Genomic DNA, 12193 nt, shown 5'->3' on the forward strand with positions numbered 1-12193 from the left:
TTACCGTAACAATGAATTTATTGATGAACTAAATTATTGATAACACATTGACAATTATGAAGGTCCACTGTCCACTGCCATGATAGCCTATTGCAAGGTATGGAGTCTGTATCCCTTAAGTGTAAATGCATAGGGAAATTCAAACATTTGTTACTCTGAAGAAAAACTATAAACAAATACTGTAACTAAAATAGTGTTTATTCCATTGAAAAAATACCTAATCCAACGCATACAGTAATAAAGGAAAAGTGAATGTTACAAAAACAAAGGCTTATAGTGTTATTTCATGTTAAGAATATTGTTGAATGTCATCGTCATATATTTAACAACCTCTCTTAATGCATGCACTTTCAATTTAAACAGTTCTGATTGTCTCTTTTCTTACAAGAACATTGAATTTCTCCATATTCAGCTCCATTCAGCCAGATGTGACACACCAGTGCACTCCAGGCTGAGCTTGTCATCAAAACAAAGTGTGGTGCTCTCACCAGAAGCAGATAGTAGCCTTTCATCTCAGAAACTGTCACAGGTAATCAAACATAACATTACAACCTCGACACTGATCTTTGCATTGACGTGACAAAGCCAATGTGTACATACAGTGTTAACAATAGACGTCTTAATACATGTGGTACAATCTGGCAGCCGCCATCTCAGAACCAGAACTCGGAGACGAAGACGTGAACGTTGATGATGTTCTGGCCGGAGTCGCCTTGAGTTGTCAAGTTGCGCATGGACAGTTTCAGGACCGTAGTCAACGGGCCAATCACAGGCTTCACCTGGCGAACAACACCTGAAGGAGACAAAGGAGAACAACAGTGCTCTTGATATAACAGTAAACATTATACATTAAAGAGACAGTAGTGTAATAAACTGCCCTGGAATAGTGCCTCTTCTGATAACTGTACATCCAAACCGAAGAGTGGCCAGAACATCAAGGTGACTGCAGCTTATTCATTTTCTATTAGACACTGTGTCTCTGGCAATCAGGGAATAGGAAGGGAATTCCATGCTAACCAGCACCAACTCTATGTTCTGTTCACCCATGTATAACTATTTAGCCTATCTAGACAACTGAATGGGAAAGATTTCACAAAGTCAAAGGGTAACTATGCAAGTCCTGTGCTCAGGAGGTAGAGTGGGTCGTTCATTAACCAGAGGGTCAGTAGTTCAATTCCCGGCTCCTCCAGTCCACATGTCGAAGTGTCCTTGGGCAAGACATTGAACCCACACTTGCCCTCCAATGTATCATCGGATGTATGAATGTGTGTGAATGATTAGACCTCAAAAAGCCTGTCTGCGAACACAGCTGTATAAATGTGTGTGTGAAAGCAACCAAAACTGTGTAAAGCGCTTTGAATGGGCTAAGTATAGCATTATATAAGTGTAAGTCCATTTACCATTTACTTTCGCTTTTTCGCTGTATTTCTAACCCTCTCTGCCGGCCATGTGCCTTTGTTTTCAACAAAGCCAGTGAGAAAGCAATCTGTAGAGCGATGGATAATGTTAGGCGATATAGCATACTGTAGCCTATGTGTTACGGTGTGTATATTAGTTTTACTGAGATGAGATTACTGATTATGGCGCATGTTTGTCTCGTGGTGCCACCGAGACAAAATCTGGGACACCTGGTCGGAGGCGCTGATCTTACAAGGTTGGTTTTCGGCCAAGAGATGCTAGGTGGAGGGAAACAACCTCCATTCTACTTCACAACAACTCATTTAACCATCACAATTAAGCCAAAGCTATTTAAATTAGGTTAAAATCATGCATAGTTCCCCTTTAATTGGCCTATTGTACCTTTGGGCACTTGTAAAGATACTGGTGTATGTACTTATTTTCTCTGTTGACCTTTTCAATATAGTAAGATGTTTTGCTGTCTGCATCATCTTTGGCATGGCATAGCTAACTCTTTCACTCTTGCTACTTTTGGTGTGAATGCACGGAAAGTAAAACAGCCATCTCTCTAATCTGAGATGGTACGTTGCAGATAAAGATAATTTGTCTGTTATATTTCAGTCACTTAATTGTTGGTTATTAGGTGCTATCAGTTCCAGGGAATTAAGCAAAAAGAAACAACAGCAACATGACTACAACACCAGGAAAATATGGGGATATTAATCTTTAGCAACAGCCTGTCTCTGTTTGGATCCACTGACAACAATATCAATTTGTCGGTTTTGTGATGTTTTCCGGAATGCTTTGGTGGATTAACTAAAGAAACCCTGATTAACTGGTATTACAACTAATGAACAGGATGGGGCTTGTTCATTTTGACTTGATTTTGTGTGTTTTTATTTCTGTGTTGCTATTGGATTTAATGGATCACACAAAACATGTTTTTTTACCCTTACCCAGAGGTTTCTACCCATGCACACAGCTTTGGTTTTGAGGGATGACGGATTGAGAGAAATGTTTGCTTCCATCTGAAAAACAGTGGAGGCCAATGGAATTTTGTTTGTGGTGCTGAGCTCGTTGTCATCCAACACATGATGCATAAACAATGTCCTGATGGCAGGCCGTCTAAACCAGTCCTCTTCTTCAGTTGTCCATCTCATGCCTGACAGTTCTGTCAATTACATTGGGTGTACTTCAGTTTTATTCACTATAGCTGTCTAGGATTTCTGAAGTGAAAAATAGTTTGTCTTACACATATTTCTCTAGGGCATAAAAGCAGGGATACAACAAGGATGTTTATTTCACTTGGCGACACTTAGGCTTATGACAAACCTCTCTGTCATCAGGTGAGTAACGCATCAACTGGCACATTTTTATTCAAATGAGGTGTCATGTTGACGAGCTTAACAAAGGTGATGTCGGGACTGTCTGTGACAATTTTATTTCTGCCTCCCACCGTCCACCCTCTCCGTGGACAAAAGACACCCTCTATCAGGGTAAAACAGATGGGAGAATAAACATACTGAAAACAGAGCATTACAGAATACCCGTGGAATTCACTGGGTGCTCCTTTTTAAGTGAACATGCGATTACAGGGGGAAAAATGCCAGTGTTTATACAGGCTGTCAGCGGGCCTTTTCTCTGCACAGGGCTGGTGACATTTCAGCTCTGGCCCTGTTTGAACAGTCATCACCACAGTGCAGTCAGGCAGCACAATCACCACACTGTCCTCCCGTCACACCTTCAACCATCCTCTTTCTTTTTCCTCATTTTCTCCCCTCCTGTTGCTCTTATTCATCGCTAAGGAAAACGTTGCAGTGTTTAGTCAGAGGACTTGAGCTTTTAATTGAGCGTAGATCAGAATCATGATACGTCACAGCCTGGATCAGTCTCAATTACAGTATGAGACTCCTCTGTGTGGTACTTTGTGATAAAATAATAAAGCTTGTTTGGTCGTTGTTCGTCGCAGGGCAAATGATGACGATCCATTATTCGACCTTTGGGACACTGGCGTTGTAATAATGGCTGATTTTCCCACCCACTCATTCTAATCCTTCTCTTCCTCCCCTTCTCTTCCCTTCCTGAGGGGGCCTGGTGTTTGTGGCACCATCACTGTGGCCCACAAGGGTAAATGAGTCCCATGTGTTTGATGGAGGGGAGCAGTCACAGTCACGCGATACAGCCATGGAGGCATTCCTCTAGGAATCCATCTTTAACTCTGGGAGGGGCAAGCTATAGGAGCTTGAAATGTGCCCCCCCCCCCCTCTCTGTCACTTCCTTTTGCTCTCTCGTCCCTCTCTGAGTCGAATCTGTGGGCACACAACAGATTCCAGAAGATTTCGGCGATAAGCACTTGGACGAATGTGGAGTGGGGCCCACTTCTACCAGGGTTGCCCCCTTGTTTTGGTGTTTTGGGACTCTGTTGCATAGTGACACCAGACAGAGGGAAGCGGGACTGAGATTTTATTGTTTCCAAAGCGTCAGCGGCATCAGAGAGAGCTAACCTTTGCTTAAACCTAACAACAGCCGCAACATTAAGAAAATAACTGACATGGAAAAAGAGATTGAATTTTGAGTCTGAAAATTATTTTCAGACACAAGCCAGCTGAGATGGCACGCAACTCGGAGTTGACCAATGCAAACTCAAATTGAGTTCAGAAGGTTCATGATTTGAGCTTGTCCTTAAATCAAATAAAATCAGTTCAAAAGCTTCTGTGTGGGGCTGAGCAAGCACACAATGAAGATGAGTAAGATATCATTATGAGCACAATATGGACCACCGCAAAGACAGGCCGGTTTCAGTTCACATTAAGGCTTTTTTTTTTAATTACAGTGTACAGTAAGTGTGGCCTAAATCTAATGAGGACTAAACACTCTATAATCAGGGTCAACCAGGGGTAAGTTTTCCACTGAAAATCCTAAAGATTGTTCCTATGAAAGAACGCTAAACAATCTCACCACATAAAAAAATAACTAGCAAAAACACAGACACACATCGCATCTAAACTGAAAATTTATTAAGGACATCTAAATAGTGCAATATGTGGAATGTGTCTGAGGCTCGTTAGTGTTTTGTAAATTTGTTTGTGGTCTAATTAGCACATATGGACGGCACAACTGTGTTCTTAAAAATTCTGTTATGGTGTCCTCCTCCAAATCCCCAAATTCCCCTGAGCTCACTGCTGATGATTTAAAACTTAACTCAAAACACAGTTCAGTTTTCCCCAACTCCGATTTTTAAATCTGCCATGGGGTGTGATTGGGTGTGAACCAACGCGTCAGTTAGATGCAACCTGTTATACAGTACGGACCACGGTTTCTGTAGTGATTTGTGGCTTGGTAAGAAACACCTAATTTGTCAGAACATGTTATACTCAACTTGTAGTCTTTGTTTAACTTCTCTATTTCCACAGCCTTGAAAGCAAGAAAAGAGTAATTAAGTTATTACAATGAAGGCTAGGGGTTCCCAGTTCTGCACAGAGCACTCTGATACTAAAGTCATGTGTATGTGACCTCTTGGAAGCCTCTGTGAAATCCTAACATGATGACTCTGTGTTTCCGTAAGCTTCCCATCAAAAGCACAGCGGTATCCTCAATGAGGGGAAAGCATCAGCTAACAGCTGGGCCTCAACGTACTCGCAGTGAACCTGAGGTGAAACCACAACCGCATACTCATCTTTAACATTTCATCCGGGCTCCACGGCAAAAAGCCAGCGGACACATAACAGGTTGACTTTGATTGGCTACCCTACCACCTGAGATTCATATAAATAAACACAGGGAGGTTTTTCGCAATCCTACAGCGGACTATTTACTGCAAGGTCATGTCGTCTGAGGCCCCGAAGAACCAGAGCAGGAGATGTAGTTGTAGTGCTAGAAAAAGGATTGTGGCATCTTTCCATCTCTCTGAGGTATCTGCCACAGGGTGCAAAGGTGACTGAGCTGACTTAAACAGCCACCATCAAACAAACAGCTGTACAATCTGTCCCTTCTCCAAAAACATTCCGCCACACCATAAAGTAGCCCCTTAAAGGAGCAGAAAGTAGAAAATAGCCTTAAATAAATGCACACTAGTAGCAGGGACACTGCCACAAAACAAAGTGAAGCAAATGCCAGCAGGCATTTGTCATCCTTCATGGCTACGAGGGCTGCAATATTGAAGGGTTACATGTAAACAGTGCAATTTCTGGGTTTTCTGGTTTCTACAACTCAGCGAGGAAGTGTATGACAAAATCCAAAATGAACGGTTTTAACACCAGAGACAAATGAAAAGTATGCATTGGCCTCACCACAGTATTGTATAATGACACGCTGGTTGTGGCGCTATGCATGCTCACTGCAGTGAAACCACTGGAGAGTGTCCAGGTGGTGTACGAAGTTCCAGTATGCAAAGAGGGTACTGAAGGGCATTCTTCAGCATCATTATGGCTGCAACTGTACCATGTTTTGTATCTAACCATACTGCTGATATTCAGCTGAGCACTGCCGGCATAAACACGAGCACAGCAAAGAGAGGGTTCTTGTTCAGTGTTTCTTTTTTTTTTTTTAGTGCCGGAAATTTCCTCTCCAAAAAAATCCATAAAAGCCCGGAGACGCGCCAAAGAAATTGCTAACTAGCTCCCTTGTTACCCCATTAGCAAAGCAACCCATTTCAGTTTTGATAACCCGTCAACATGGCTGAAATACAATCCTTTCAAAGCGCCAACATAACCCACTGTATGAGGCGTGTACAGTGACCTTAATGGAAGTGGACCTAGTGATTATGGCCAGGTCACTGGTCACTGTGACACGGATGGCCGGTCAGGTCAGGTGGGCCAAACACAACTCTGACCACTCAACCACTCCAGTAAGGGGGTGGGCTCCGAAAAGGCCAGCGTATGCGGCTTGATCTTTAAAGGTCAATTAACAGTGAGTCATAGTTACAGATCTCTCAAATGGCCCATGGGTCATTGTTGGAAAGTTGTCACTCACTGGGTACTGACATCATTGAAAAATAGCCGTGGGGAATTGGTTGATTCTTTTCTTGGACTTCTTGGTTTTAGCAGTTGTGAGCCAGAGCAGCTGAGATGACATAACATGTGCCATTATCTTTACCACAATATTTGCACAATATTACATGTGACATTTCAAAGCTAAGAACCATAACGGAGGAGGAGAAAAAAGACTTGACTTTTTATCTATTTTGGCGTGTCCCTATGTAGAGAATGACATTAATTTTGAAAATTGAGTGATTACCTAAACAAAGTTACATTTTTATTAATATCACAGTGCCAGAAAACTGAGAGTAATGATGGGTATCATACACTATAATGGATCAGTGAAATCTAATGAATTATTGTGACAGTTTTATTGCAAAAAAATACTATATGTGTACATACCAGTGTCTTTTTGACTGTACGTACAGTAGTACATGGTCTGCATCACCATCTCTTCATCATCTGTGTGTGCGTGTGTGTGTGTGTTTGCCTGTGGCGTTGTTGGGCGGGGAAGACCCTGTTTTGATCAACTGTACTAATCCCTGCTGGGACAGACAAGAATTCCTTGTGGGCCTGGCACGCTCTGGTGGTCCCGCTGCTTCCATGTCGTGATTCATCCAAATGACAAGCACTCAAAACTTGAGGAACTTGTTGTCTGCTTATCTGGCTGTCCTCATCTCCTCACCAGCACGGCCACAAGCCAGAGCCGCAAGCCCCGCTGGCTCTGAAGCAGTCATGTCTCACACAGAGGACTCACATTCCACTAGCCACTGTGGACGGCAGCGCTGACGACCACAGCTACAGTACCTGCATGGAGACAAACTGTTCGCTTCCTCCTCTATTCATCTTGCTGTCTGCCTCGCTGCCTGCCAGTCCTGTGCCAATTCCAGCTCAAAAGATATTTATTCTCTGCACAGGATATAAACCACAACGGTATATTTGCACCTGCATTAAAAAAATGACTGGAATGTAGCCGCAGCATCTTAGACTTCGAGTGTCTCCAGAAGATGGAGTTGCGGAGAGAAGAGTCTGTGTCATCTGCTGCTGCCCAGTAAGATATAAGATAAGAACATAAACACTACAAAACAAAACTGTTTTCCAGCAAGAAGAGAATTAGACAACTGTGATTAATGGTACAGACTAATCCCTCCATATGACGAATAATTAGTCATGAAGAGGAGTCACTTGGACAGATTCATGGGTGGATGACTAAACATGTCCTGACTGTGATTCCACAGCTGGCTTCTTGCTGTATCGTACAGTACATTCCATTTATGCACATTCATGTTGGTCAGCCAGCTGGCTGAGTTAAGTAAAAACATAACTCTCATAATCGTGTGATCTGGATAACTTTTGTTTGTTAGGAGTAGGCTCTGTTGGCCCTGTCCCTCCTGCTGGTTCATGGATTCCCTTCCCTCTTGTGTTTGTTTGTGCTCAGTCCATGCTCTGGGTTTGTCCATGTGTGTGTGTCAGTACAGCTGAGCTTCCTGTTCCTACCAGTCTCCTTCCACATTTTAAATTCATCTTACCATCAACACCAAATGCTGCTGCAGTATGAAGAGACCTGGCAACTCACCATTCTTCATCAGATCATTTTGTCACCCACAGTGGTTTTATACTACAGCCTTCTCTGGTTTTTGGATCTCAGTTTTCTGCTGTTTTTTTTGTTTTGTTTTGTTTTCATGTGCTACACATTCAGTGTGTTCTATCCATGTCCAGTTGTGCTTTTCTTGTCTGCTTGTCCACTCCTGATCTCACCTATCTGTCGGTATCCCATCACCTGTGGCTCCCCACCTGGCTACATTCCCGCTACAACATCATCCGTCAAAGAATCCCTCTTCCCCTCTCTGTCCATTGACCATAGAACATAGCCTGGTGTGGTGTCTGTTGAAGCACACTACAGGGTCAGAATCAGCAGTAATTTGTGGATTCAAGGGTGTGGGGAATGTTTTCTTGGCACACTTTAACACACTCCTTAATATGAATCAATCATTCAAAAGTCTGTTGGCAGCCTATCTGCTGCCAACAGTGCATCCCTCCATGGCCACCATTTATCTTCTAATGGCTACTTCCATCCATCCATCCATTATCTTCCACTTATTCGGGGTTGGGTTGTGATGGCAGCAGCCTAAGCAGGAGGTTCCAAACATCCCTCTCCTTGGCAACACTTTCCAGCTCCTCCTGGGGGATCCTGAGGCGTTCCCAGGCCCGATAGGATATATAATCCCTCCAGTGAGCTCTGGGTCTTCCCCAGGGTCTCCTCCCAAGACATGGACATGCCCTGAAGATTTGATAATGGAGGCACCCTGGAGGGAATCCTTATTAGATTTCTGAACCCACTGAAACTGGCTCCTTTTGACACGAGAGAGCAGCAGCTCTACCGTGATTGCAACTTCCAATGGGATAATACACTGTGTTACACAGGGACGGACTGGCCATAGAGCAATATGGGCAAATGCCACCATGGCTGTGGCAAGGCAGCTGCATGAAGACGCAACCTAGGTGGTTGCGTGAAGATGCAGCTGTGCTGATGTGGCTGCATTAAAAAAAAAAAGAAAAAAGATTGGTCGAACCTGGCCAACTCTAAAAGACTGAACACACAGTAATAAATGAGGATAGGGGCAGCAATAGTTTACCTGGTAGGGCAGCTTGCCCTATGATCATGTGCTATAGTCCAATCTGGGTTCACATTCTGTTATTGGAATATCAATGCATTATACTATATATATAATATATATATATATATATATATATATATATATATATATACAGTGTTGGTGTAATGTGTGGCCTCTCTCTGTTAAAAATGCCAGGGCCTCTTTTTGGTGACAGTCCGTCACTGCCATTACAGAATGAGTTCAGTGAACTTCAGTGGCATGAATGTGCTGCTGACAAATTAGAGTTGATGCGATGCAATCAAGTCAGCATGTAGCAGACTCTCAAAGGAAGGTTTCCAGCATCTTGTGGACTCACACAAAGAACAGGGAGGCCCCACCCAGTATTAACGTGCATGATCAGTAAGTGTATGTCATCCGTGTTGCAAGAAGTCTCCCCAGTCTGTGCCCATACTTCCAGCAGAGACAACAGAGCTCATGTTTTCAAAGGGAGGACTCATCTGTCCACCTGCTGACAGCCCTAAATCAATCATCCCATTATCAACCCTATTCAAACAATCGGTCCTGAATCGAAAGTGCATGACAGCACGACAGTGCTTGCCCCACCCCATCCCTTCTACCGGTCCCAGGTAGGGGTGGTATTATGCAAATCTGAATCCTAGTTACATCACTGGAAGACAACTGAGGGAACAGTTCATAAAACCACATGGATTTCAACCTAGGGAGCCTGCACATTACAGATTTATTTGTCAATTCCCACATTTTGGGGTCCAGAAGACAAACACCCAAATATAAAGAGCCTTCAAAAAGTGATATTTCCATAATATGTTGCCTTTAAAGGGTCATAGATCTGCTATGTGTCTACATACAGTACAGTACCTGATGGGATTTTTTTGTGGTCACCGCTGTGCTACAGTACTGTGGTTGTCATGGGAAGTTGTAAGTGTTTGATTGTTTCAGATTTTTTTTTCCAAGTGCTGAGGGTTGGTTGTGTTTGCACAGATGCACAAGGCTGTCAGGGTTGTCATCCAAATGTGACAGTTCTAGGAAAAGCCAGTGATGGATGACCAGGAACTAGGAAACAGTGGTGCGGCCCCGATTTTGGTGTGCCGTCGGCCAATGTGCACGCACGCGCGCCGTGTGCGTATGTCTATGCGTACGCCACATGCCTGGGTGTGTAGCCGACTGGTTTTCAAATAGTGAGTTAAAGTGAGCAGAACGGAAAAGTGCATCAGCCAATCAAACCTTTTAACAATCACTTTCTCAAGTTAGCAGTGGATTCTGAGGATTCCTAATTGCCTCTTTTGTCCCTTTGAAAAACACAAAAAGTGGCCAAAAATAATGGCCAGCGTTAGTTTGAGTTCACGCTCTTGTTCATTAGTGGAGCCTCAATGTCTGCTACTCTTCACATCCCACCAAGCTGTAATACCACTGTTGGAGACCCTGGAGATACTGGAAACTAAGCTTCCTTAAGTGACACGTCAGCGAGCCTCATACAATGGTTACGCAACAGCAGCATCTGTGGGCCAAAGCACCAGCAGCACAACCCACTAAATAAAACCAAGAGGACCTTCATAGCACCGTGGACGCCACACTTCACAGCGAGCAGTCGGTGACCAAAAGGCTCCAGTGCACAGGGCCTCCATTTGGATACGTGATGGGCAACTGGTGCTAACATGCAAGAGCTGCATCCAATAAGCATCCAATGGGTTTGGGAGAGAAGTGGCTCCTCACAAACAGACCTTTCATGTGGTCGTCAGTTTAAGTGCTCTAATGCTCGGCGAGACACTGAGGCCTAGCGTGGGGAAATGGAACAATACATTTAACCACATGAAGCAAAGCACCCAGGATTACTTCTGCACATATTTTCTCTCTCTCTCTCTCTCTCTCTCTTGCTCTTGCTCTTTCCTCTTTCATTGAATCACAGTGTCTCACTTTGTCTTTCTCTTTCTGCATTTTTATCCTCTCTCCCTGCTTTGCACATACACATACGTACTTGCCCCTGCAAATGAACACCGCTATAAACAGGGTATTTCTCCTAAATCCTTGCAGACACACACACACACACAGTGGATAATATGTATAAAATAAGGCTTATCACTTGTGCAAAATTACATCATTGCACATTCCAACAAAAACATACCATTATGAAAAGGTACAGTATAATTATAACTCCTTTTACAGTGAATTATGTGAATTATTGCTGGTAATAAACATTTCTCTCCCATGTCTTTGTGCGAATTTGGGTGCGTCTGATGAGCACACATCTGTTTCTGCACAAGTGTATAAAAGAGGAACACTTGCGTGCACCAACAATCCAGTCTGAACCAGTGACAGTCACACACTCTCCTCCTCCTCCTCCTCCTCCTCCCTCTTTCATTCTGTAAAGACAGATGTGCACACTGACAGGCCATCCCTTCATCCATCAGCAAGACAAGGGGGGGAAAGAAGCAGAGGCTGTCCTTCCACTACCACCCTGCCTGCATCTCAGCACACAACCAAAACAAAAACACCTAGACGGGCCCAACAATGTGTCATCCTTCGGCTCACAACACCCTCATTCTCCCAGGGCCAAGGCTCAATTCATCTCTCCCACAGGCGCGCAGCAGCCTTGGGTCACCACCAGACTAAAGGATGGGAATGGCTTCTACCCAAACATGTGCTGTTGTTACACACCACTGGAGATGGTATCTGTTGCTCCTACTTGAACTAGCGCGGGGCTCTTCTTGCATGCTGGCGGTCACTGAACAGGTAGTTATGATGAACTGCTTGTCAGCTGCAATCACTCACGCACATGTGCATGTAAGTACACAAGTATATAGTTTACACACGCTATTCCTTTGCATTCAGACCGCTATAACTCATTGTGGAAAGTAATGATCTGCTTGGGATAAGCCTAGCCGTGGATAAGTGAATTAAATGGTACTTTGTTTAACCACAAGACTGTGAAAATTGATGCCAAATATTTGGTGAGACAGAAACAGGCCTTCGTCTGTCTCAGAGAGCCACTGAGAGGACAACGCTGTGAAGACACAGACACCCAGAGCCCCCGTGAAGATGATGACAGCTACATGATGCCACCACACTGCAGAAGACCAGAACGGGCAGTGTCACATGCACTTATGTCAGAGGTTTCAAAAGATCCCATTGGAATATTTTTTTTCTGCCTTTTTGTCCCTTCTCAGTGTCCACATGTGAGTTTGA

At 43.8% G+C, this 12193-nt stretch overlaps 1 protein-coding gene across 1 annotated transcript in view; it reads right to left on the minus strand.

The window, feature by feature from the left end:
* Nucleotides 1-397: 397 nt before the first annotated feature.
* The window catches only part of fbln1 (fibulin 1), a 33118-nt gene continuing 21322 nt past the window's right edge, over nucleotides 398-12193 (minus strand). Inside the window, exon 17 of the mRNA XM_085778577.1 lies at nucleotides 398-793. Coding sequence (XP_085634703.1) covers nucleotides 654-793 — 140 coding nt within the window. The 3' untranslated portion in view covers nucleotides 398-653. The remainder of the gene's footprint in view (nucleotides 794-12193) is intronic.

Source organism: Trachurus japonicus, chromosome 6 (genome assembly GCF_045865225.1).
Source record: "Trachurus japonicus isolate A0001 chromosome 6, Traja_1.0".
NCBI classification, from domain to species: domain Eukaryota; kingdom Metazoa; phylum Chordata; class Actinopteri; order Carangiformes; family Carangidae; genus Trachurus; species Trachurus japonicus.